The sequence below is a fragment of the Manacus candei genome, unplaced genomic scaffold, assembly GCF_025592945.1.
Source record: "Manacus candei isolate 608988 ecotype Guabito, Panama unplaced genomic scaffold, ASM2559294v1 h1tg000024l, whole genome shotgun sequence".
In the NCBI taxonomy this organism is placed as follows: Eukaryota; Metazoa; Chordata; class Aves; order Passeriformes; family Pipridae; genus Manacus; species Manacus candei.
In genome coordinates this window covers 5,910,760-5,938,576 of record NW_026138072.1, presented here as the reverse complement: position 1 = coordinate 5,938,576, position 27,817 = coordinate 5,910,760, and the positions used below count along the sequence as shown (strand labels likewise).

At 41.8% G+C, this 27,817-nt stretch overlaps 2 protein-coding genes across 4 annotated transcripts in view; both read right to left on the bottom strand.

The window, feature by feature from the left end:
* Positions 1-2,476, bottom strand: part of CMYA5 (cardiomyopathy associated 5) — a 50,255-nt gene extending 47,779 nt beyond the window's left edge. Inside the window, exon 1 of one of the 2 annotated variants that reach the window (XM_051788092.1) lies at positions 2,187-2,476. In XM_051788092.1, the coding sequence (XP_051644052.1) occupies positions 2,187-2,359 (173 nt within the window). In that variant the 5' untranslated portion in view covers positions 2,360-2,476. The remainder of the gene's footprint in view (positions 1-2,186) is intronic. The other variant, XM_051788093.1, reaches the window with a different exon arrangement.
* A 583-nt stretch (positions 2,477-3,059) lies between these two features.
* TENT2 (terminal nucleotidyltransferase 2) overlaps positions 3,060-27,817 on the bottom strand; it is a 51,773-nt gene continuing 27,015 nt past the window's right edge. For both annotated transcript variants that reach the window (XM_051788104.1, XM_051788105.1), the window contains exons 13-15: positions 14,322-14,413; positions 9,076-9,155; positions 3,060-7,210 (exon numbers count right to left, since the gene is read on the bottom strand). In XM_051788104.1, coding sequence (XP_051644064.1) covers positions 7,136-7,210; positions 9,076-9,155; positions 14,322-14,413 — 247 coding nt within the window. In that variant the 3' untranslated portion in view covers positions 3,060-7,135. The remainder of the gene's footprint in view (positions 7,211-9,075; positions 9,156-14,321; positions 14,414-27,817) is intronic.

Genomic DNA, 27,817 nt, shown 5'->3' with positions numbered 1-27,817 from the left:
ACACTCTGACCTGTTTTATTAGTAAGACACTTAAGGATAGAGATTAGCTCCGTTGTTTAAACACAGCAGAGTTTAAGGGACTGTTTGCTGTGATGTAAATAAGTGGTGAGATGCAGTGCTCAAGTTTGCATTGCAAAGGTTGCCAGCCAGAAGCAATCTTCCCCTGTACTCAGCACTGGTGAGGCCACACCTTGAGTACTGTGTCCAGTTCTGAGCCCCTCAGTTCAGGAAGGATATTGAGGTGCTGCAGCAGGTCCAGAGAAGAGCAACAAGGCTGGTGAAGGGACTGGAGCACAAGTCCTATGAGGAGAGGCTGAGGGAGCTGAGGTTGTTCAACCTGGAGAAGAGGAGGCTCAGGGGAGACCTCATCACTCTCTACAACTCCCTGAAAGGAGGTTGTAGCCAGGTGGGGGTTGGTCTCTTTTCCCAGGCAATTACCAGCAAGACAAGAGGGCATGGTCTCAAGTTGTGCCAGGGGAGGTTTAGGTTAGATATTGGAAAGAAATTCTTTACAGAGGGGGTAATCAGATATTGGAATGGGCTGCCCAGGGAAGTGGTGGATTCTCCATCCCTGGAGGTTTTTAAGATGAGACTGGATCACTTAGTGCCATGGTCTAGTAACCAGAGCAGTAGTGGATCAAGGGCTGGACTTGATGATCTCGGAGGTCCTTTCTGGATGATTCTATGATTGATTCTAAGAGGAGCTGCTAACAGGCACTTGTGGAGAAGTCATCCTCCCAGCACAAGTAGTAAATAACTGTGAGGCTCCCTCCCTTTTTAGCTGTTCCTACTTATGTTTTACAATTAGCCATTTAATTGCAGATTCCATTAAAAATTATCTAGACTGTTCTTTTACCTGTTTGCAGTAAGCAACTCCGCTCCATTAACTTTGGCTGGTTTTCTTGTAGAGTTACAGACAAGTGCAAGCAGTGTTTATCAGCACATAACCCCTGTGCCAGTACGAGACTCGAAAGTGAACATCTCCCTTGGCAGTAAAGCAGCATTATACTGCTGTCACTGGGCATCCCCCCACCATGGAAAACTAGCTCTCTGCTCCCCATGCAAGGAGGTTTTCCTACAGTCCTGGAGTACATTTCCCTGTTTGGCTTTCATTCCTGCAGTGCTTCAGGTGGGTTAGGCTGCACAGAGTCCCCCACCTCTCTTCTGCCATCTTTTTGCTCCCAGTGACCATCAGCAATGTCAGAAAGCACTTTGAACTGTGATACACATAGAGTGGTGGTAAATGCAGGATGGTTTCACAGCACTGAGGAACTGTATGACACACATTTCTTAAAAAATTGGTTCTTTCTACAGTAACTACTCAAAACTGATGGACTCTGCTTGAGACAAGGAAGAACTCTTGAGACTTGCTATATGCCAGGGGTCTCTCAAGCCTCACAGTCTCTTTATGAAACCAACTGTGCTGGCAAAGCCAGAGGAGTCTGCCTGCATGGATCAGGTTGCAGACACCTCCACATCCTGCACAGGAATACTGGGCAGGGCACTGGGCCACTGCCTTGCTCGTTATTTTCTTGATGGTAGGAGAGTAATATTAGGACAACAAACTGTTTCAGTGCAAGAGTTATTAAGAAAACAGAAGTATTAAAAAAAATAATCTTAAAGTGGTAGAGTATTTCCCATTCTACCACAAAAATCAGCCGCACACACAAGTCATTACTGGCAATGGCAAGCATGTACAAGTTTTTCCTTTTTTGAGAAACAAGAGACCGAAGAGGGAGGGACAAGTGGGAAGGAAGAAAGAGCCATAAAAAGGAACAAATTGTAATGCACCATTATAATCTTTGAGCATTTTCTCCCTGACAAGCATATCTGCAGAGCATTTAAGATCTGTATGTGACAAAGAGTCAGCCAAAGAGGGAGGAGTAGAAGGAGATGCCACTTGAGCTGGCACATCAGAGAGTCTTTAAATAGAAAAGCTTCCAGGGAACTCGGGGTAGGCACTTGCTGCACAAAACTTAATTACAGCCATAACCATTTGAAAAAAAAGAAATATTACAGCCTCCCCTCACCCCCCCTTTTTTTTAAATCCACAGCAATTGGGTAAGGGAAGGGGGAAAGCCACTGAAGACAGCACAGGACCCCAATCCTGTCATCCTCTGGGGCTTGTGCTTTGGGGTGGAGCTGCCAGCTCCCCCTGAGGCTGTGAATCTCTGGGGACGCTGTACCTGTTAGTCAGTTCCTCTGCTTCCTCTGGGTCCACAGCCGCCTCCTCCTCCTCCTCCTCTTCTTCTTCTTCTTCTTCCTCCTCCTCCTCCTCTTCTTCCTCTTCTTCTTCATCTTCTATGAAGGACGAGGTCTCAGATGCCCTATCACAGTCGGCACCACGGGAGCCCTCCATTCCCTTCCCAGCTCAGGCCCTGTCCGGTGATTTTTACCCCCAACCCTGTCCTCCACAGGGTTGCCTGAAGCAACTGTCATCCCCAGTGGCACTCACTTCTCCTGACTCAGGGCAGTCCTTAAATAGATGCAGCCAAGTTACAGCGCAGAGTGGTCGCTGTTCCTACCCTGGGCCGTAGCACCAACCGGGTGCCAGGACACGTGTCCAAACCGAACAGCCACCCCTCCAGCAGCTCGGCCCCTTCGCCTCCCACCGCTGCCAGAGCTGTTTCTACAGCACACAGAGCAGCCAGGCAGCAGAGGGAGGAAGGGGCTGGGGCCCCAGCAGACCTTCCAAAGCCACCTCTAGAAAATTTGGGGTGGACAGCACATTTGAGGCAGATGGAGAGTTCTCCTATGGCCTCAAGAAAAGGTGCATTTAGCAAGTTCCACCCTTGAGCACACCCAGAATGGCTCAAATTTGACCTAGAAAGGTCCAGTACAATAACTAGTAGATGAGCCTCAGAAAAATGCATTTAGTAATTTATACCATACTGTAAGGGGTATCAGATGCACTGTGACATTTAACCATACAAAAGGAATGTATTTAAAACCGAAATTTGTCACTGTTTTTCATCACACAACATCTAAAATTTCCTCTTTGAGTGGACTTGAACCAATTTTAATTTAAACCAAAGACAAACTATACTACAACGCAGAACTTAGGTTAAGCCACATTTATCCTTTATTATTCTGCATTTTACACAAAATGCAGTGCTTTTCACAGACAAAATGGAAATATTTCCAACATGTACCAGCCAAATTAGTGACAAATTAAACAAAAATATTTTCAGAAGAGGAGGAAAAGCACCTCTGATTCTAAATAACAAACTTCCAAGGTATTTCAGGTATAAACCACTGTATACACAGCATAACCCTAACACCCCCATTATTTTTACCATTCTTTAAATAAATAGGTGGTTATAAATCAGTCAGGAAATTCTTCCTTGTGCTATAAGTATAGAAACACCCAACCAGGTATTTCTGAGTACAAGCTATCTCTGCAAAGGTAAATTAAAATCCCCCCGACATTTCAAAACAATACAGACAGGCAAAATCTTTGTGCTCCCTTGACCTACCCATTGACATACACAATTTAAAAGGTGAGAATGTAACTTTTTTGAAAAGTGTATTTGAAATGAATATTAAACTAAATTAAACACTACATTTTATCATGAGCACAGACAGTGTACACAGCACAATGAAATTTAAGGTAGAGTACTTCACATTCTTTACAAGTGGAAGGCAAGAACATTACAAATTTTCTAGAAATGCTTATATATTAAGCACAAGTTTTGATTCAGTCTTCAGCACAGTAAAAGAAAGGTGAATACTCTTTTACCAGAACCCCTTCAAATTATCTCCAGACCTAGTGCTCTCCCTTCTGTACTTCTCACAAGTTAATTTGTCCTGCAAATTGACCAAAAATAGTGTATTTTTTCACACTTTTCCTACAAGCATCATACTCTGTAAAATCAATGAAGGAAAGATTTATATCAGAACACACAAGGATTAATTACAGAGAACAACACAAACAAAAAAAACCCTACAAAATACAAGACAACCCAGTGCAAGTAGAGTCCAATAAACCAAGAGTGACATTCGCTGATAGACTTAAATTAAACACCAAATATACTGTGAATTCATTCCAATGACCCAAGTATAAGGAAAACACTGGTTCCAAAGAAGCACTTGGGATGGTATTCACAAATACTAACTAGATTTTCTACAAATCACCTTACATCCTTTTATTATGGCTGCCCATTTCTCCCAAATTATCATGTCACCCCATAATGTGAGTCTTAAAATTTATTTATATTGATTTCTTTTTTCAAAAAAAATAAACCCTTATACTGCCAGAATACCTTAAGGTACTGAGAGTACACTTACACATTCACATTTTAAGAAAAGTGAGAACAAGAGCTAGAAGAGAAACTTTAAGTTTCAGTTTACAGCCTATGCCAGTTCTGCATTTCTGTCACCAAAATGGAAGCTCTTGTTAACGTTTGGTCCTCCCATGCACCTCTGAGCCTGTTCATTAAAATTACTCCTGGAGGACTGAAGAGAGTTCTTAAATTCCTACAGAAGACACTAGTGGTTTCTGACGTATAAGGTGAGAAAAGACAAGCAAACCCAATGCCAAAATGAGTAGAAAAGGACAGTCCTAAAATAACAAAGAGTTGAACTAAAGCATTTTTATTTTGAAGCAGTTACAAACCTCAAAGACAGCATCTTGCACACACAGTGAAACCTTGGTCAGCCATGAAAAACACCTTTTACCAAATATTTCTCAGAAAAAAATATCCCTGCTAGGGTGTATGCCAAGAGATAAGTGGGTGAAGGTTTTTGTTTTGAAGCTGAGGAGAAGGAAAAACTTCACACTAACACTAAAATTTATGATAGCCATTACCCAATTTCTCCCTCTGGATATTTGCTCAGAGTAGATGAAAATCCAGGTCATTAAACCTCTGAACAACTTTAGACTAAGCAGAACTGAATCAAAGTTAAAGTTCAGTTCCTACCCACTCTCCATTTATTTTGTGGTATTATATTAGAAGTTTTCAGAAAAAAGTTGCAGCCACCATTTAACAAATATGCTATAAAAACAGGCTTGTCCTCAAACAACTAGGCAAATCATAATGTGTTTCTGATTACAGATGTAGCTTATCAGAAGTACATCAACTTCTGAGAAAAACACAAAAGAATTCTTTTGAAAGGCACAGACCATTGTGGTTACAGACCTTGACTTGTAAATTTTTACAGAATTGCATGTAGGTATTACCAATTATTTTTACTAATTTTTTAAAAACAGTTAGGGGGAAGTGGTTTCCAACACAGAGTATTAATTTAAGGTGTAAGAAATGTTGATACATTAGGCGATGCAATGCAAACTTGTAAGAAACACAAAATTTTGTGCCTGACATCCAGCCCACTTAAAATACATTTTTGCCAAGTTTGAACATGTATGTCCCTTCTTGCTTATCCTACGTTGGGACAGTTTTAAATTTTCTAGACAAAGAGACAGCCAACATATTTTTAAAATAAGAAGCAGCCCCCCCCTTTCCCTGAAGTCCACCTAGGGCTCGTAGAGCATCCTTGATTCCAGATATCAGCCTGTCCTAAAATCTTGTGCTTCAATTTTACATAAAGCAGATCAGAGTGAATGTTTCACTGAGATGCAAGTCTACCATCCTTTAGAGGAAGGGCTGAGAGAGGGAACATCCACATGGAGGGAAAATGTTTCAGTGGCCTGATAGAGTCAGATTAAAAGTGAAAGACTGTTCAAATTACAGAAGGAAGTGTTTTAAAAAGCAAGCCAAATCCTATAGAGACTAGACTATGATGAAGTGTGCAGGAAGTAATCACACATCAGGCAAATAGTTTACAGTTCCTAGAACTTTGAAATAAACTAGAACTTTAAAGTTTGCACGAGAAGTGATAATGCTTGTTATTTTACAGTTATAGGGGTTGCTGCACTATTATTAGTGAATGCAATAAATCAAACTTTTACCTGTTCACAGATGCACTGCAAAATAGCCATAATAGATGTTTATGATTTGCAACACGGGCCCTACCTTACTGACCATTTCCTATTCTACTTAATTATAGGAAATATTTTAAATATGCAGAACAATAACAGAAACTGGAAAAATAACCTGTATCTTCCATATATAAACTTTTATTTCACTGGACACCATATAAAATATTAACTTAAAAAAATGGAAGTATGAATTTGACATCAGTGGTAAGTATAGTTTTAACAACTAATTGGTCTTCAATAGCAAATACATGAGAGGCAGAAATTGTGCTACAGGAGGTCTAAGAGAGGGTGTGCAATTTTTTTGGAAGAGCTCAAATTTTCAATATTACTTATTTAAATTCAATTTACAATGGCTTACCAATTTACAAATATTTACACAAAATCAAATGAGAAGTCCATCTTATTGTAGCATTGGTAGGGTTGAGAGGTGTTTTGATTTGGTCTTTTTCTTTTTCTCCAAAGCAGGCACCACTACTACTTCAAATATGTAAAAGGAAGCACAAAATTTTTTTTTGCCTACTCTGTGTGAATATGAAGCATTTATGTATATTGAATTGAGCTTTTTTATTTCATCTTCTTCATAGTAGAAATGTTGCTGGAAAATTCCAGTTCAGATTACAGTTCTTAATATCCAGAACACTACCAACCATAATCTAGCTTCAATTTCATAAAGAGTCACTTGCTATTCCAAGTGAAATAAAACTGAAAGTGCCAAGTTGAACCAAAGTGCTTACTAAAATTAAGCAGATGTAAAGCATGGGCTCTCTGTTCACCAAGAAGTGGGTACTGTGCACAGTGCCTTAAGGATGGAGTCAGATTTGCACACTGATTAACTTTGAATGTCTAGTGTTTCATTGTTAAATCTGTCTGAATTAATGGCTACACAGATTACGCAAACAACAAGTCAATATATCCCCGTACTTTCCCTGAAATAGATTTATTCTTGTTGTTTGCTGTGAGTTTCTTCTAGAAGCCAGCAATACAAGCATTTTCAGAAAACATATCTTTGAATGAACAGCTGTATTAACAAATGTCGGTAATAAAATATGTCACATCCTTATAATAAACATTTCCTTAACAAAAGTTTATAGAGAAAACAGGTTGTAAAGAGCCATGGGGTAGATGCCTCCTGATTTTCATACTGTTCTTTTTTTCAGCAGGATCACAAAAAAAAAAAAAGAAAGTGAAAGAAGTTGGTTATCTTTTCAGTTCGTCTGCTCTTAAAGGTAATATACATTTCAGGTCTTTCTTATCTCGTAATACCCGCCAAGCCTGGGGAAAAAAAAGCACAAGGTTTTTAAAAAAAGACTAAATAATCTTTGCCATTAAAACTTAAATACCACTATAAGCAATAAGCATCACAGATCCACAAAAAGAAGGTTGATATCTTCCCCTTCTTGAAAAGACAGTTTGTGGATTGTTTTTTTCTTGGTTGGCTGGTTTTTGGTGTTTTTTAAGGGAAGCAAAATCCAAGATACATAAAACACAATGAACTAACGAGGAAGGTACAGACTTTCAAAAAGACAGTGGATTTATTTTATTATATTATTATATATTTAAGTATTACATTGATATTCTTGCTGCAAAATAGTTGTCTCAAATACACACATGTCAAAGCTCCTGATAAACAGTATTATACGCTGTCATTTCCCAAATGTAGTTGTGTATTTAAAATAGGTTATTTCAACTTTCTTCTGTATTCTAGTGTGAATTTCAAGACATCTGTCAGGCCATGAGCCTGCAAAGAACTGTAATAGTCCTCCTGTTTTTACACAGAATTCATTTAAATCCCAATGTGTAGTGAAAACCAGAGGAAGAATAATCTCTCAAGGACAAAATAGATTCCTTAAGCTTCTTAAAAAATAGTGCAAGATATTAAAAAGTACTTGTACTTTTAGAACAACTGTGATTCTTATGGTGCCTAATAAAGAGGAAATTTTTTCAGGGCTGTATCACTCTCGTATTTGGCTTCCAAACAGCTACAAACAAACAGCTGCTTTTATATTTTTCAGAAAACTACACAGGTTTGAAACAGTTTTTGTTCACTGAAAACTTGTAAAGAGAAGTTTCACTCTGATTTCACATAACAGTGAGAGGGCCTAAACTACTTTGTATACATGACTTATAGCACATTCACAAAATCAACTCTTTTATGTACAAGTATGTAAACCAGTTTTTTTTTTATGCTAACATGGTTAAAGAGAAGAAAACTAACGGACATTTCTGAATAGAGTTACAAAGAAAAGGTTATCCTTTTCTGAGTAAGTTAATCTCTTATAGCATTTGTTCTATTACAAGTATCTGGCATTGAATTACTTTTTGTTGGAGAAGTATTCAAGGTATTTAAGGACTTGAATAACTGAAGTAAAGAGGAGTCTCCAAGGACAGCGTAATAGGGGAGTCTTAACTGGTTAAAGCTGGAAGCAAGTTCTGTGCACTAATTCCTAGTCATAACTACATTTTCAATAGTGAGAGATCTCAGAAAACTGATATTTCTGAGATCTCAGAATTGTGATTCCAAATTCAATGCCTATGATAGGAGACAAGAACAAAAGCGGGCAGCAAAGATTTTCAGAAAAAGGATGTTTAGCCAAGATCTAAATTTTTTCTTGCTTCAAAGTATCTTTTCCTCCCCTGCCTGGGACAGTGAAAGCTCCAGTTTGAAATATTCATGTTCTAAAAAATTATGAGTATGGTCTCCCTAAAGAAAAGTACCAATTTCATTAAATTGTCAAAAATCAGCAAAACTCCATCATTTGGTGGTGATATTTATTAAAAATGGGACAGTAAGAAGTATAAACCATTGTCTATTACCAATCAAATTCATGTAGGAATAAATAATAATGAAGACTAAGTTGTAATTCTAAAGCATTAGAATTCTATACACACAAGAAAATCTAAGACAAAGGGTTTATTATTTCAAGTACCCATTTCAACTGAAGCCTGATGCTTAATGGCAGACATTAATAAATATTCTTAAAAATAATTTTCCAAATTTTTTTTAAAATCCCACATTTCGATTATTTTTACAGTGCAAAGCACAAACCATGAGAAACTGGCAGGTTTAATGACTAGAATTTGTATACTAAATTGAAAAGCAAAGTGACTGGAAAAATCGAATGAGGTGTACTTTTTACCTGTGCAAATTCACCTCTGATCATATCAAACTTCTGTTTCTCATGTACAGCTCTAGCAGTATTTGTCCCATCAAATGGTTCTGCAAGATCAAACACAAACATTAAAAATGTTAAAAAAAAAGAGCTAGGTTGTCTCCACTAAGCAAGTAATCAGACAAAAAACAGTAGGGTCAACATATCATTGCTTCTCAAGAGTGTTTTGAATAGCCAATTCCACTTTGGTTCTCAAGCTTTCTTTCTACATAACATTTATCAAAATGAAACACAAAACCAAACAGAAAAGCAAAGTCCCAAACCCTGAATGCTCTGAATGACCCTAATGGAGTGCATCCTCAGAGAGTCTGCAAAGAAGACAAAGCTGAGTGGTGCAGTTGACACAACAGAGGGACGGGATGCCAAACTTGAGAAGTGGGGCCCTGAGGATCTCAGGAAGTTCAGCAAGTGCAAGTGCCAGGTGCTGCACCTGGGTCAGGGCAATCCCAGACATGAGTACAGACTGGGAGAGGAAGTGATCGAGAGTAGCCCTGCCAAGAAGGACTTTGGGGATTCTTGTGCTTGAGAGGCGGGACATAAGCTGGTAACGTGCACTTGCAGCCCCAAAAGCCAACTGTGTCCTGGACTGCATCAAAGGCAGCGCGGCCAGCAGGTCAAGGGAGGGGATTCTGTGACTCTGTCCCTCTACTCTGCCCTCATGAGACCCCAACCGAAGCACTGCATTCAGCTGTGGGGTCCTCAGCACAGCAAAGACATGGACTGCTGGAGTAGGCCCAGAGGAGGGACAGAAAAATGATCAGAGGACCGGAGCACCTCTCCTGTGATGAAAGGCTCAGAGAGTTAGGGCTGTTCAACCTGGAGAGAAGAAGGCTCTGCAGAGCCCTTATAACACCTTCCAGAACCTAAAGGGGGACTACAAGAGAACTGGAGAGGGACTTTTAACGAGGACATGTAGCGACAGGGCAAGTGGGAATGACTTCAAATGAAAAAGGGCAACCTCAGATTAGATATGAGGAAGAAATTCTTTACTATGAAGGTGATGAGACACTGGCACAGGTTGCCCAGGAATGGTGTGGCTGCTCCATCCCTAGAAGTATTCAAGGTCTGGTTGAATGTGGCTCTGAGCAACCTGGTCTAGAGGAAAATGTCCTTGCCCATGGTACGGGGTTGGAAAGAGATAACCTTTAAGGTAACTTCAAACCTAAACTGTTCTATGACTCTATGAATGCTCTAATGATATGTAATCCATAATGAAGTCATAATTATCTATTGAAGCATACTATGATTGTTCTGAATTTATGCACCAGTAATTACTTGTTACAGCTCAATAGTCTGTGATAACATATCAGACTATAACATATCAGAATATTATACCAGAATATGACTTTTGAAACTTACTACACATGAGCCTTCTGGAACTATTCACTTCAGATTCATCTCATTCAACAGCTTCTCAGTGAAATATCAAGAATATAGCAAAGTATTTACTATAATTTTTTTATATAACACATATCAACTGCTGTAAAAATATATTTTATCACTTCACACCTATTCTGCAGTATCTGTTCATAAGTTAACAATTTGTGGCTTCTACCTTCTAACCGACTACAAATCTATGTGCTGTTTTTATCCCTTTTTTCCTAACATAATTTATGTAATAGTTTGGAACTTTTTTTTAATTGCAAGATTAAAAAAGTACTCCTTGCTGCTAATAGGGTTGCCAACATTAAAGCAATAGACATTAAAAAAAATGATGATGCAGGGACTACACATTACATTGTGCTACAAAATTGATTGTATAGTCTTCTGCCTTAAAAGAGAACTGCTTAAGTAACATTGTATATTTCACACTGGCAAAATGTATGACAGTCCTTAAGGGCCACAGAACCACAAAAGTATTTGCTAGATCAGGTAGCTTTTTTGTTTAGTTGGTTATGAATTGCTTTTTTTTCAGCTAGGGACACACAGTAAAATAAAGCATTAACCAGACACCAGAAGACTTATGCCATTATGGAGACTGGAATTTCAAATTTGGAACATGTTCCATGGCATTAGGTTTTTATTTCTGCTATTTAAATGCACAAAGAACTTTTTTCATGCAATAGATGTTGTATATTTGGCAGTTTTCTAAAAGGCTTCTCTTCAAACTACCTAGAGTTCAGTGGACATTGACAGGCAGATTTATTTTATTTTAGGATGCACCATACCTTTAGGTTCGAACAAAAAGCCATAATGAAATAAAAAAGTACATAATCCTCTAATATCAGTCACATAATCCGACAGAGTGATCTAGTGCCACTAAGAATTCCATGTCCCTTACTATATGAAGCAGTACAGAATTTCTTTTGTCTTAAATGTGATGGTAACTGCTTTTTTAATGCTGTGACCTTTATGTACTTTATATTGAAACAAGATATATTATATCTTAAAGCAACAAGAGCAGAACTGTACAATCTTCTGAAACCATCAGTGGAAAAAAGCTGACTTCCCTTTATTCTTCCTGCATATTTACTGTCAAAAGACAAACTCATTCCCTGGAGCACAGCAAGAGTAGTTTTGCAATCAGCTACTCTTAACACCACTACATTTTCTAACCATCGAGAGAGAGAGAGTTCACTGTAAGTTATTTTGTTCACACAGAGAGATAAGAATATTAAAAGAAAAAAAGTAACACAACTTTAACACTGATGCTTGAGGGAAAGGCTAAAGGGGATCATCTTTCCAAATGAAAATCCAAGAAACCACACAACTTCAAAACTGTTGCCAATCAAGCCCTGAGGAATTCTTTTTTGAATTATTTTTAACATGTAGATCTGAAAGATTTGAAAGCATGAATCAAGTGTAGCTGAGATGGCTTCCAATTCAATTTCCCTAAATGACTATCCATTTAATTATCTCACAAAACTGTCATGTTTCTAGCTTTTCCAAACTGTATCTTTTTCAATATGAGAGTATAATATTACTTGATATAGACAAGATTTAAACTGAAACTAGAATAGTCACTAGCAATTTAGAATTTCTGACAAGGAACGTTCAAAATATTATCTAAAAGCAGTGTTGTCTGTATCTCTGTATTCCCATAATGGTAAAAGTCTGACAGATTTTAAACTGTCTGCAGAGAGCATCTCTAGTATATTTGTTTCTCTAACAGCAGGAATACATGTGAGAATTAGCCTTAAGGTCAATAACAATTAAAAAAACCCACAATTTTTCTTGAGCAAGCCTAAATACAGTGCTACATGCAGAATTATGGAAACTTGCAGGCATAGACTTGTGTAATCTATAAACAAATATAATTTAGAAATCTTAAAAATATATGCAATAATAACAATTACTGAAATTTTAGTCCGCTAACTGGAAAATTTGACAAAAATTTGGAAACCAGAATATGTTGACATGTTTAGCTAGCTTTTGAAATCTTTTCAAGGTACACATACTTTTTGAGAGTAGTTCAGTTTAACAGCTGTTATAAACATGAAGCTTACTTTGAGTTGAAATAGAAAATTTTATTTTTCCCTTCAAATTTAGAAGTAAAACCTTGCTATCTGAGGCTAAACCTCACTAAGCCTTGAACCATATTGTAACAGGAAGGAATCAGATATGCCACCTATAGATAATTCCGCTTTTTTTAATAGTTCAAATGGAAAATGCATTCTGAAGGAAAAGTTGTATGCAATGAAGGCCATTAAATGCAAAATCTAGAGTTGTTTTTTGTATGCTGATATTCTATTTTCCAACCTGACAGAAAGATAACCTAACTATTCAACCACTTTGTAATGTCCTAAAAATTTGAGAGCTTGAAATACACAGTCCCCTGGAACACAGTGGATCAACATCATGTGACAGCAGCAGACACAGCTGCCCAGCATTCCCACCTCCCACATTCAGATCAGAGCCTTGGCAATGCCTCACTATTCTATCCTGAATTATTTCAGCTGTGCAGATACTCTAATTCTCACATTTCTCAACTCCGAGACTACGAAGTCGAGTGTGCAATCATATGTAAGCGTGGTTTTTTTCTCCTATGAGTGTTAGTTGATTTTTCCCAAAAAGTCAAACAAAGAACAGGAATCCTATCATGTGGGATTCACACTGACATTCATATGATTACAGCCACGTTGGTGAGCTCTAGGCCACAGAATAACCCCTTTCACCAGCAGGTAATTATTCTCTGCACAGAGCAGCACAAAAGCAGGAAATTACATACTAACACACGTGGGTGCATGCCTACCCTCAGCAATCTTGAGGAATGTCTGTTCAGCCACAGGACTTCTGCCTTATTCCCCTCCTCCCCCAGCAAAATTTTCCCAGTGTCTAACAACTCTTTCCATACCATTTGGCTCCTGTTCAACTTCTATTCCTCTTTTATTCTGAAACTTCAGCCCTTGATATCCTGATCTTAACAGCCTCCACTAATTTGCAGCCAGGGCCCAGGCCACCTCTCCCTATATGATAACTGTTTCCACTTACACAGCCCCCCTTAGTCCTTCCTGCTTCTCTTTTCATTCTCCTGACATCTCAGTCCTTCTCTTGGTCTAACAGCTCCTCTTCCCCTAGTGCAAGCTTCATCTCCTATGTACGCTTTACTACTCATCTTCTCCACGTACACTCCCCACAGCAGTTGTAAGGCATCACAAGTACACGGATCAGGTTACTTGGATAGTGCTACTGCCCACTTCTGCCATGAGACCTGGCTGAGATCTGCAACTCTATCAGGTGGCCTGGCTGTACCCTCCCGTTCTGTACAAAGTCTACATTCACAAGCTGGCCAAAAACAGTAGCCACAAGAAGATCAGCATACACATCACTGCTAGGACTTGCAATGCCAGAGCATTTCTAGAACAAAGAATATTCCTCGAGAGTAATCTGAATATGTGCCGGGTGTGTTTTTTCAGAAGTTCAAACTTGGTAAAACTGATGACTATTTTTGTGGAGCAGAAAAACACACGACTGGTATAAAGGCCATTCCTTATCAAAGTCCTAATCCCTGATCCAAAAGTAACAGGGCAATGAGTGCTCTTGAAGAAAAGGTCAGGAGTACTATTTTTAAACACTACAGAACTTAAAACTTTCTTCTCAAATGTTTTTGACAGGACTGCTTCCAAACTATTTACATTGGTTAAACTTCATTTCCTACATAACGCACATACATAATATATTTCTCAAACCACAACCAAGGTAAAGTCTAATTGATAGATTTATGTATTTAATGTCTTAACAGTTAAAAATTATAATGCAGCTTCACATTTTACCTTCTACACAAATAAATTTGTTTCTCCATTCAATACCATCAGGTCTTGGTATAGCTTTGGCTTCACGAACTGAAATCATTTGATGGCTCCAACTAGAAAAAAAGAAAACAATTTGCAAAAATTTTTAACTTAATTCCAAATTAATAGTATCAGTTTACATTTAAAAAAAATTGTTAAATTGCTATGTCATAATCCTGGTTAACACTATATTTTATAATAATGAAAAATTTAATAGTCTAATCTTCACAATTCAGTATATAAGAATAAGGAATCGTGTGTAGGAAACAAGAAATTTTTTCCACAAACAGAAGTTTAATTACAAAAGCGTATCCAAAATAGAGCATCATGGGTATTCATGAGTAACATATATTCACAACAGAATGACTTTTTCAACTAGCAATGTCAAACTGAATATTGACATCTACATTTATATCTAAGTTCAAAAGAAATTATAGACTCAAATCTTTTAGAATTTGCTATGGGGAGAAGAGAAAGGCAAGGAGTAAGTGCAGATGAAGTCACATACTGCATTCCATTAAAAAATACTCAATAGTATAAAAATACATAGAGACAGCTTGCTTACAGGCCAGCATTCCTCGTGCAAGGAACCTATTACTAGAAAGCACCAACACTTTGTATAAGCTGAATTTTAGATCTACAAGTGCAACATCTCCCTACCACTTTCTGCACATAACTTTATGGTAACAAAACTATAGGAAATTATCATACTGAAACAGGAACAGCAGGCAATCTACAGGGTAATCTTTATCATGTGTCAACATCTTTATGATGCTTGGCACAACAACACACCAAACGTAATGGAAGCCAAAACAACCACTTTGAGTTTTATGTTCTTATCTACCCAGCCAGTTTTCAGCTGCTCTTAACTAAACAGAGCAGCTCATGCCCAGTGCCATCATGAGGCACACGCAGGCAACCAGGGAATTGGGCCCAGCCAGCATGGGTTTGTGAAAGGCAGATCCTGCTCAGCTAACCAGATCTCTTTCTGTGACAGGGTGACCTACTTAGTGGATGAGGGAAGGGCTGTGGAAATTGTCTATCCAGACTTTAGTAAAGCTTTTCACATTATTTCCCACAGCATTCTGGAGAAACCAACTGCTCATGGCTTGGATGGGTGCATTGTTCACTGGGTTAAAAAGGAGCTGGATGGATGGGCCCAGAGAGAGAGGTTACCTCCAGCTGGCAGCAGGTCACAAGGTGGTGTTCCCCAGGATTTAGTACCAGGGCGTGATCTGGATGCAGGGATCAAGTGCACCTTCAGACAGTTCACAGGTGACACCAAGTTGGGCAGGAATGTTCATTTGCTGGAGAGCAAGAAGGCTCTGCAGAGGGATCTGGACAGGCTGGATAGATGGGCCAAGGCATGTGGTATAAGGCAAAGTGCCCTTAGGTCACAACAACCCCATGCACCACCACAGGCTGGGAGGGGTGGCTGGAAAGCTGCCCAGATTAAAAAGGTCTCTTCCAACAGAAGATTCTGTAAACCAGGGAACTACTCTATCAACAAAATGCCTGGATCACCAACAATGTATCCCATATATCCTGACTAAATGGCGCTTAGAAATAGGTGGTTGATGTGCTTCTAGCTGTACTGGTGTTATGTATATCTGATGTGATCTCCTGACTGAATCAATCTTTTGACAAAATGCAAAGACAGAGGAGCTGGGCTGGGTACATCAACCACTTGCAGTAAATCTGTAAATATCAACTGGAAATTAAAGTACCATCTATAATTCATCAGCTACATTTGGAAGAACCACATGCTCCCTAGGCCACAGACCAGCTGCTGAAACTCCATTAAGTCAGTGGTGCTAAGACAGCTAAAAATCAGTGACTGTAATTCTACAAATTATCTTGAATATAGCTCATAATTAAAACCACTTATGAAAGTCAGTTGTTTGAATAACTGTACTTAGCCAGAACACATGCATTATTCTTTTATTGAAAAGAATATTCATATTGAAAAATATGAATAGGGCTTATTTCCAAAAAGTGCAGGATGAAGTAGGTTTAGGATACCTCAGTGTGTATATTTAGACTTCTCCTGATATATTCTTTAGAAAATTAGTACAGATGATGACGATTCCTACCACTCAATGCAAACTAAAGCTTTCATTCTAACCCATCATCCTTCCTCTCCTTAATTCCCATAGCAGACTACTTTTGCAAGATTTACAGATATTGTGAAGCATCAAATACTTTCCTATCATGTCTTTTAATAAATGACCATCAACAGAAGCTTAATTCAGATGAATTGCTCAAAAAAGAACATGAACACACATTAAAAAAAAAACACAAAAAGAAAAACAAAACAAAACAACACCAAAACAAAAAACAAAACCCAAACCAACAAATAAAAAAAGAGAGAGAAAATGGAAAATGTATATGCCCAGAGCATCGAACAAGTTTAAACTGCAGCCTGGGGACAATGGTTGTGAGCAGAAGATGACAGTTCAACTCATCTGCTTTTTCTAAAAGCCCTATTTAAAACTCAGAGTGATCCAGACCAGTGGGAGAAAAAAAAAAGTCATAAAACAAAGTATTCGACCTGCATTTAATTTAAGCAGGAAGTACTGTTTCACTTGAAACAGTAATTCTTCTCTTGAATTCTCTTTTTTCTAAGTTATACTCGATGCCTCAACAAAAAATAAACGCATTTATATTACACCGGTTAAGCAAAAAAGCAACAAAAAAGTGACATTTCTAGCTATTTAAACTTGAAAATAACTGTTTTATCTGATAGTCTCACTAAACCCATCTTAGTACCAAAATCATCCTGAATTAGAAATTAATTACCAACAGCAAATTATTTGTGTACCAATTTTAACCATTTTGGCTTGCATACAGTAACTTCACTGTTACCAACACAAAGCAAATATTCTCTACATACAGATTTGCAATCCCTAAGTTAACGATGGCTATTTAAACAGCTATTTCAATTATCAGTTATTTTTGTTGTCACTGCCTTCATTAGATACATGATCTTCAGAGGGAAGACAAGTATTTGAAACAAAGATCAGGCAATTTCAGGTGTCTGTATAATGACACTACAAATAAAATAAAAAGCTTAGCTTTTCCAGAGCATTCTTACAAATCAAAGCCACTTATATAAACACACTAAGATGGATAAAAATTGCAAGCATATATAATTCAATATGATATTAAAAATGATCCCTTTATTACTTGACCAATTCTACTGTGAAAAGAGTTGCCAGCAACTGCTCACTGTAATTTTTATTTTGTCATTAAAATGTAATCAATCTTTTGTCATGTCAAATACAACTTAATGAGTGAATGATCTTAAACAACTGCTACATAACTTGCAACAATAAATTTAAGAGAAGTAGTCATAAAGGACAAATTCCAGGTTCCTTAACAGCATATTCAGGGGAACAAGGCCTCAGTTTGGAAAGAGACAACCAAGTGAAAACCTGCTGCCTTCACTCACAGCTGCAGAAATGAAATCAGACACCTCCCATGGAGGGACTGGTAAATATGGACCAGTTTCCAAATACTTTCTTTGGACAACATCTAAATGCATTTTTTCACTTGATCACATTCACTGCATAATCAGCAGACCTTTGACAATTTTAAATATTAGAGTAATAATGGAGTCACAAGCATGCTTTTAGCCAGTTCTATCATAACAAACATTATGCAGACTTGAACTCTTATAGCAAGATAATTATACAACCACAAAGGCAAAACAAGATCTGCCATATGTAGTGTGTTAGTCCAATGTATGTAGCAATTTCCAAATCACATTTCTTTGGGGATAGGGGTGAAGGGTTGTAAAAGTTACTTCTTATGGACACACTGAAAGCCCCAAAGCAGAACTGTGGAAAGAGCGCTGTATAAATACATGGCAATAAGCAGTTTTCTGAAACATCTTACAGTCTAAATAAATCAAACATGTTAAAAGTATAAAGGAAAAAAACCACAGCACAAGGAGACGAACTTATTCATGGCTGCACAGCACACAAGGTGGCTTTGTTTCTTCCTTTGCCATACTCTTTGGGCCCATCCTGCCTTTAAATATTAGGCACTACCTAAAGTAAAATAAACTACATATTTTAAATTAAATACCTGATGGCCTTTGCTAGAGTGAGGGAGAAGTTTAAAACAATACATCCCTGTCTTCTCCTACCTTCCTGACCAATACATGTAAAATAAATGAGTAGTTAAGCATTCTAGGCAGGTGGCTTCAGTGACTCATTCTGTTCAAAATTATGATCTTCACACATGATCTGATCATTCTTGATTGCATACTATTCATCCAGCAAAACAGTTCCTGTGTATCAAACCCAGTAGTGCATTCTACTCCTACAAAAGACAGAAACCTACAACAATCACTTTTATGAAAACTGAAATAGCAATTTTAGTCTCTTTAGTAATCTTTTCATCAAACACATTACAGCCCAATAGTGAAAGTTCACTGGCTAGGTCATTGAAATATGGCCCAGTTTAACAGTCACAGTATCTGAAATATAATCTCAATATTTTAGTGCATAAAAACACCAGTAAATGTTTCACAGGGAAAGCAAACCCTTAAAAAATTACTAGCTACAGCAGTGAAAATATTCAACACATTCTGGAGTAGAACTAAGAGAGCCCTGTGTTGTGTGTATTTACAAGCTTAATGAGTCAGCAGTGTGCCCTGGCAGCCAGGAGGGCCAACTGTGTCCTGGGGGGCATCAGGCAAAGCATCGCCAGCCGGTCGAGGGAGGGGATTGTCCTGCTCTGCTCTGCACTGGGGCGGCCTCACCTTGAGCATTGTGTGCAGTTTTGGGCACCACAATATAAGAAAGACATTGAGCTATTAGAGAGTGTCCAAAAGAGGACCATGAGGATGGTCAAGGGTCTGGACTGGAAGCCCTATGAGGAGCGGCTGTGGTCACTTGGTCTGTTCAGTCTGGAGAAGACCTAGGGGAGACCCCATCAGGGTCTTCAACATCCTCACAAGGGGCAGCGGATGGGCAGGTACCGATCTCTTCACTCTCACAACCAGTGACAGGACTTGAGGTAATGGTATGAAGCTGAGTCAGGGGAGGTTTAGTTTAGATATGAAGAAACTCAGTATATTCTATGATTCTACGTATTTAACTCTTATCGTCATTCTTGCTTGTACTGTTGTTTCCATCAGCAACTTCAAAGCAAAGATAACACATTTGTGCCTAGCATGACACTGTTCTTTGGTTCTCACTGGCTTGCTATCTCACGCACAAAAATCTTTTAAGACATGATCATGTTCCTCCCTATGGGCACTAATTTGTCTTCTCCAGGCAATTACCAGGTTTTAAGAAACTATATGGAATTTACTACCTTCAAGACACCAACCCCATTCCTTTCAAACATGATTTATAGTTGTCAGGGATACACAGATGGTCAATTAAACAGTATACCTGGCTAAGTTTTAATTCTGTAGCAGAAAGAGTTAAAAAAACTTAAGTGCATTATTTCCTCAAATGATTTCTCAGCTATGTAACATTTTCAACACAGGAATTCTAATGGCTATTTTTACAGGAGGTTTTTTGCGTGTTTTTTTTTTTTTTTTAACAGAATATCATGAGTCAAATGTTTAAATACTTAACAGATACTGGACAGTGGAAAAACCAGCCAGATATTCTTTTTTTCCAGTTGTTTTTTTAAAAACATTTTCTTCCTTTGACATCAGCAAGTATCCTGTCTTCAATGTTACTTTTTCAAACCTTGTTTTAATCAGTTCACCTGTGTGATTAAATTTAGGTAACATTTTTTCCTGATTTATGAACATCACTGTCTCAGTCTGGAGAGACTAGACTGTTTGCTAAAGAGGGTGAGTTGTGAGGTAGACCAAACTCCTCTCTCTCTGCAATTGTAATGTCAAATTAAGGGGCTTTACTCGAGGAAAATGTGGAAAAACAGAAGAAATAACAACCCTTTATTAAGAAATATATGAATGTTGGCAAAAAAAAAAAAAAAAAGAAAAAAAAACAGTAACACCAAACAAAACAACACCAGCAACAACAACCACAACAACAAGTCTAAAAGAATACTCCTCTGTCCTTTAACACAGTCCTAATTGCGGTCTGCAGGGGGCGCTGTTGGGCCGCTGGAGCTGCAGGGCCTGCAGTACCTGGTCACGGTCGGCAGGGGGCGCTGTAGGACTGATGGAGCTGTAGGACCTGCAGTACCTGGTCACGGTCGGCAGGGGGCGCTGTAGGACTGATGGAGCTGTAGGACCTGCAGTACCTGGTCACGGTCGGCAGGGGGCGCTGTGGGCTCCGTCAGTCACCCGCGGGAAGAGGGGACCGGAGAGAGAGGTCCCGGACCACGAGGGGAAGCCGAGAAGGAGATGAGGGGGGTCCTCGCCTCCGTGGGGGCGACAAGGAAGGCAGGCAGCACACTCCCACGGGAACTCACCGCTGTCTCAAGTGGCGAAGACTCACTGCAGTCTCAGGTGGTAGTGTCTCCAAAAACTCCTCCTCCTCTCCCGCGGGCAAGCAAAAACTCTCCGATGAAACACAGCGGCTCCGGCGGGCGGGACAGTCAGACAGGTTGAAGCCAGCAGGATGGGAGGGCGAGCCCCCCCAGGATTAACAGCCAAAACAAGCTAGACCTCCGGTCCCCCTCCCCAACGAAAATGCCTGTCTGCACCCCAGAGAGCCAGCCACACACCCACACTGCCTCTCCCCTCCCAGCCAGAGTCTCCACCAGCCCCGCCTCCGTGCCTCTTCCTTATCTTTCTCCAAGATCGGTCGTTAACCCAACCCGGCTACATCTTTGGTAATGCTAATAACCTCCCTCCCCCCACTCACTCCGTTTCTTCTCCCTTGGAGTGGGGCAGGGGGAAGGAAAATTCCCCTGATTTCCTAATCTATAACATTATCCACCCCTAATTTTTCTTCCCCATGCTGCCACACTTATTAGGTTAAATCTTTGATCCTCATACGTACATGCAGTATTCCAACTATATACTCATCCACTAGTAGGTAGATACACATACAGATACAGGTGCAGGGTTACATACAGATACAGTTACAGCCAGCTCACCCCAGAGTAAGGTTTCCCTGAGGTATGCACCGAGTTTCTCCATCTTCCTGCATCACCCACCAGGTGCAGCCGGGCCCTTGGGCAAAAACAATCCCACGAATGGGTTTGTCTTTGCTCGAGGTAGGGTCAACCCAAACCTTTTTTCCTAACACACCCCTCGCGTGAATCACGGGGACCTTATCTCCATCCACGGTGTGGAGGGACTCTGACTGGGCAGGGCCGGCTCGGTTGATGGAACCTCTGGTGTTAACTAGCCATGTAGCCTTTGCTAGATGCTGGTCCCAGTTCTTGTCTGTCCCTCCACCCAACGCCTTCAGGGTGGTTTTCAACAGTCCATTATGTCGTTCAACTTTCCCTGCGGCTGCTGCGTGGTATGGGATGTGGTACACCCACTTGATGCCATGCTCCCCTGCCCAGGTGGCAACTAAGCTGTTTTTAAAATGAGTTCCGTTATCTGATTCAATGCGCTCTGGGGTACCATGTCGCCACAGGACTTGCTTTTCAAGGCCCAGGATGGTATTTCGGGCAGTAACATGAGGCACCGGGTACGTCTCCAGCCATCCAGTGGTGGCTTCCACCATAGTAAGCACATAGCGCTTACCTTGGCGGGTTCGTGACAGTGTGATGTAATCGACTTGCCAGGCCTCCCCATACCTGTACTTACTCCAACGTCCACCATACCATAGGGGCTTGAGTCTCTTAGCCTGTTTAATGGCAGCACAGGTCTCACAGTCATGGATAACCTGGGAAATAATGTCCTTGGTTAAGTCCACCCCTCGGTCTCGTGCCCATATATGGGTGGCATCTCTGCCCTGATGGCCTGAGGCATCATGAGCCCACCGTGCTAGGAACAACTCTCCTTTGTGCTGCCAGTCCAAGTCCACCTGTGACACCTTGACTCGTGCGGCTCGGTCTGCCTGTTCATTGTTGCGATGCTCCTCATTGGCTCGGCCTTTGCGCACATGGGCATCTACGTGGCGGACCCTCACAGTGAGCTTCTCTGTTCGGGTAGCGATGTCTTGCCACGTATCAGCAGCCCAGATGTGTTTTCCCCCGCGTTTCCAATTGGCCTTCTTCCATCTGTCCAGCCATCCCCACAGAGCATTGGCTACCATCCACGAGTCAGTGTAGATGTACAGCTTTGGCCACTTCTCCCGTTCTGCAATGTCCAATGCCAGCTGGACTGCTTTGAGCTCTGCGAATTGACTCGATTCTCCTTCTCCTTCAGTAGCTTCTGAAACTTGTCGGGCAGGGCTCCATACAGCTGCTTTCCATTTGCGCTTCGTTCCTACAAGGCGACAGGAACCGTCAGTGAAGAGGGCGTAGCGTGCTTCTTCTTTCGGTAGTTTATCAAATTCTGGAGCTTCTTCAGCCCGTACCGCCTGCTCTTCTGCTTCCTCATCTGCTAGACCAAAACTCTCGCCTTCCGGCCAATTTGTGATGACTTCTAGGATCCCAGGGCGATTCAGATTTCCAATACGGGCACGCTGTGTGAGCAGAGCGATCCACTTACTCCATGTAGCATCAGTGGCATGATGTGTGGTGGGGGCCTTTCCTTTAAACATCCAGTTCAGCACTGGTAGTCGAGGTGCCAAGAGCAGCTGTTCTTCTGTGCCAATCACCTCAGAGGCAGCTTGTACTCCTTCATAAGCCGCTAGGATCTCCTTCTCTGTTGGGGTGTAATTGGCTTCAGATCCCCTGTAGCTTCGGCTCCAGAAACCAAGTGGGCGACCTCGAGTCTCACCAGACACCTTTTGCCAGAGGCTCCAGGAGAGACCTTTATTCCCAGCTGCAGAATAGAGTACATTTTTCACATCTGTCCCCGTCCTGACTGGCCCAAGGGCTACAGCATGTGCAATCTCTCGTTTAATCTGTTCGAATGCCTGTTGCTGTTCAGGGCCCCACTGGAAATCATTCTTTTTTCGGGTAACCAGATAGAGAGGGCTTACGATTTGACTGTACTCCGGGATATGCATCCTCCAGAAACCTATGGCACCCAGAAAAGCTTGCGTTTCTTTCTTGCTGGTTGGTGGGGCCATGGCTGTGATCTTATCGATGACTTCCGTCGGGATCTGACGACGCCCATCTTGCCATTTCACCCCCAGGAACTGGATTTCTCGGGTAGGTCCCTTAACTTTACTCTTCTTTATGGCAAAACCAGCTCCCAGGAGGATCTGGATGATTTTCTTCCCTTTCTCGGAAACCTCCTCTGCTGTGTCCCCCCATATGATGATGTCGTCAATGTATTGCAGGTGTTCTGGAGCCTCACCCTTCTCTAATGTGGCTTGGATCAGCCCATGGCAGATGGTGGGGCTGTGTTTCCACCCCTGGGGCAGTCGGTTCCAAGTGTACTGCACGCCCCTCCAGGTGAAAGCGAACTGCGGCCTACACTCTGCTGCTAAGGGAATGGAGAAGAATGCGTTTGCGATGTCAATAGTAGCATACCACTTCGCTGTCTTGGACTCCAGTTCATACTGGAGTTCCAACATGTCTGGAACAGCAGCACTCAGCGGTGGGGTGACTTCATTCAGGCCACGGTAGTCCACAGTCAGTCTCCATTCTCCGTTAGACTTACGCACAGGCCAGATAGGACTGTTGAAAGGTGAATGGGTCTTGCTGATCACCCCTTGGCTCTCCAGCTCACGGATCATCTTATGGATGGGGATCACAGAGTCTCGGTTTGTCCGGTACTGCCGGCGATGCACTATTGTAGTGGCGATTGGCACTTGCTGTTCCTCGACTTTCAGCAACCCTACGGCCGAAGGGCTCTCCGAGAGGCCGGGCAGCGAGTTCAACTGTTTAGCCTCCTCGGTCTCCACAGCAGCTATTCCAAAAGCCCATCTATGTCCCTTGGGGTCCTTGAAGTACCCGTTCTTGAGATAGTCAATGCCCAGGATACATGGGGCATCTGGACCAGTCACAATGGGGTGTTTCTGCCAGTCTTTCCCGGTCAAGCTCACTTCAGCTTCAACTATGGTCAACTCTTGAGATCCTCCAGTCACCCCCGAAATGGAAATAGTCTCTGGTCCCACATGTCCTGAGGGCATTAACGTACATTGAGCGCCAGTATCAACCAAAGCCTGATATTTCTGTGGGTCTGACGTGCCAGGCCATCTGATCCACACAGTCCAATAGACACGGTTGTCCCGTGCCTCTACCTGGCTAGAGGCAGGGCCCCTCTAACACTCGTCTTCATTCTGCCAGTCATCGTTTTCCTCTTGTGAACGTCGACGGGAGGTGCCCTCTACCGAGTCAGATCCCTGCCCGCAGGATACTGGTACGGCACTCACTTTCGCAGACTTCCCCTTTTCTTTCTCTTTCAACTCTTGTACTCGGGCTGCTAGGGCCCGGGTAGGTTTCCTGTCCCATCGTCTCATGTCTTCTCCATGGTCACTTAGGAAGTACCACAACTCAGTTCGTGAAGTCTGTCTGTTCTCTCTAGCTGAGGGGCGTCTGGTTCTCACTGGGGCCGTATGGAGATTGTTTCTCTCAATCTTCTCTTTCAACCCTGTAGTTAATTCCTTGAGCTCATTAACTATTGTCTCTACAGAGGAGATACGGGCCTGTATCGGTCCTCCGATCATACTGTCATACAACCGAAGTTTATTTATTACAGACATCACTGGCTCCCGCTTCTCCCCAGCCTCCAGTGATGTCAGGTAACCTTTATGTATGGACGGCCCCATACGTGTAAAGCTCCACCACATCTGTGGTGTACACTTAACCTTGTCAGGATCGTTGGTAGGTTGCCCATCCCCCCCCAAACAGTACTTCTAGCAATGCCATTTCTCTCAGCCGTAGGATTCCTTCTTCGATGGTCTTCCAGCTCTTGGTGTAATGATCTGCCTGCAAGGAATCTCTGTAAATGAACCTCTCTCTCACACCATCCACGAGCCGTGCCCAGAGAGACAGGGGCTTCGATTCCCTCACAAACACCTCCTCAATACCCACATCTTGGGCAATGGACCTCAGGAACCTCGCTTCACCACCATCAAGGTTTACTGCATCACCTGTAGAGTCCCAAACTCGGATCATCCAGGCCAGAACGGGCTCACTCGGACGACGAGCAACATCTGCCCGTAGATTCCGGAGGTTATTATACGATAAAGACTCAGTGATGATTTCTGTCTCTGGAGCAGCTGCTTGTGAGGACCCTGCCTCTCCATCATCGTCAACTAGGCGAACTGATTTGGCTTTACATTTCTTCCTGTGGATAGTGGCAACCTCCGTTGGTTTAGTCTGCCCCTTAGTTTTTTCCTTATCCTGAGTCACCTTGATATTAGGCATCTTGTCCTCGTCTTTTCCTTTCCCCTGGGAATGCTGCACCATACCAAGCAACTTCCTGTAGGCAATGGCCAAGACCCCGCATGCAGCTGTCACCTGCTTCTCCATGGATCCATCACGACCCCTCTCCCTCACAGCTTTCATTATTTTTATAGGGTTCAGGAGTTGTTCAAGGGTAAGTTTCCATGTCATGGGAGCTGAGCAACTTTCTAGGAATTTACCCATGTCCTCCCATAACCCACGCCACTCGAGGTTTTCCACCCCTGGGTCAGGCTCCTGAACGCCTTCTCGGTAATTCTTGGCCTTGGCTTGGTATATCAGGTATGCTATAGTGGCACAATTTAGGATGAAAAGCCCAACAATTGAAATGTCTCGGACATCTAAAAATGATTTAAACTTCCCAGAGGCCATTGTATCGTATCCAAAAGGGAACTGAATAAAAGGTTGGGCGCGTGCATTCCCCTGTGTGTCTCCATAAGAATGGGTACTATTATCCTTAAAACCCCAGAGGAAGCAGCTTAGGCTAGAGCAGTAGTGTATCCTTGAGGATATGTTCCGGATGAAAATCACAGGTGCTGAATTTGCCGTGTCATATACCCAATGCACAAACTCAAAAGTACTTATTGCAATGTAAGTACTAGTATGCGAACTGAAACACGTTGACAGGTGGGACAGGTATCTTGGCATGGTCATATGCCAGAGGAGAGCAACAACCCCTAACATCATGGTGCCTACAAATTCAAAAACGCGTGTCAATCACACAAAGGGTAGTTATTCTTTTTCCACCTTTCCTCTTTCGGGCCCCACGTTGGGCGCCAAAAATGTCTCAGTCTGGAGAGACTAGACTGTTTGCTAAAGAGGGTGAGTTGTGAGGTAGACCAAACTCCTCTCTCTCTGCAATTGTAATGTCAAATTAAGGGGCTTTACTCGAGGAAAATGTGGAAAAACAGAAGAAATAACAACCCTTTATTAAGAAATATATGAATGTTGGCAAAAAAAAAAAAAAAAAGAAAAAAAAACAGTAACACCAAACAAAACAACACCAGCAACAACAACCACAACAACAAGTCTAAAAGAATACTCCTCTGTCCTTTAACACAGTCCTAATTGCGGTCTGCAGGGGGCGCTGTTGGGCCGCTGGAGCTGCAGGGCCTGCAGTACCTGGTCACGGTCGGCAGGGGGCGCTGTAGGACTGATGGAGCTGTAGGACCTGCAGTACCTGGTCACGGTCGGCAGGGGGCGCTGTAGGACTGATGGAGCTGTAGGACCTGCAGTACCTGGTCACGGTCGGCAGGGGGCGCTGTGGGCTCCGTCAGTCACCCGCGGGAAGAGGGGACCGGAGAGAGAGGTCCCGGACCACGAGGGGAAGCCGAGAAGGAGATGAGGGGGGTCCTCGCCTCCGTGGGGGCGACAAGGAAGGCAGGCAGCACACTCCCACGGGAACTCACCGCTGTCTCAAGTGGCGAAGACTCACTGCAGTCTCAGGTGGTAGTGTCTCCAAAAACTCCTCCTCCTCTCCCGCGGGCAAGCAAAAACTCTCCGATGAAACACAGCGGCTCCGGCGGGCGGGACAGTCAGACAGGTTGAAGCCAGCAGGATGGGAGGGCGAGCCCCCCCAGGATTAACAGCCAAAACAAGCTAGACCTCCGGTCCCCCTCCCCAACGAAAATGCCTGTCTGCACCCCAGAGAGCCAGCCACACACCCACACTGCCTCTCCCCTCCCAGCCAGAGTCTCCACCAGCCCCGCCTCCGTGCCTCTTCCTTATCTTTCTCCAAGATCGGTCGTTAACCCAACCCGGCTACATCTTTGGTAATGCTAATAACCTCCCTCCCCCCACTCACTCCGTTTCTTCTCCCTTGGAGTGGGGCAGGGGGAAGGAAAATTCCCCTGATTTCCTAATCTATAACATTATCATCACAAAAAATAATATTTAGGGATTACCCTCTCTTCAAGTACTGATATTGCAGAAGTCCTCATATATCTTAATATATCCTGTCTAACAGCAGACAAAACCAAAGTCTTTCTGGACCAGCCACCAACTAGGCAGAAATCTGGTCCTGACTATGTTCACAAGCACTCAAAGCAGAAAAGTCAAATTAGGCATTTTTCCTGCATTTAGACAAGATCATCTCTATTACTTTGCCCAGGCAAACCAGA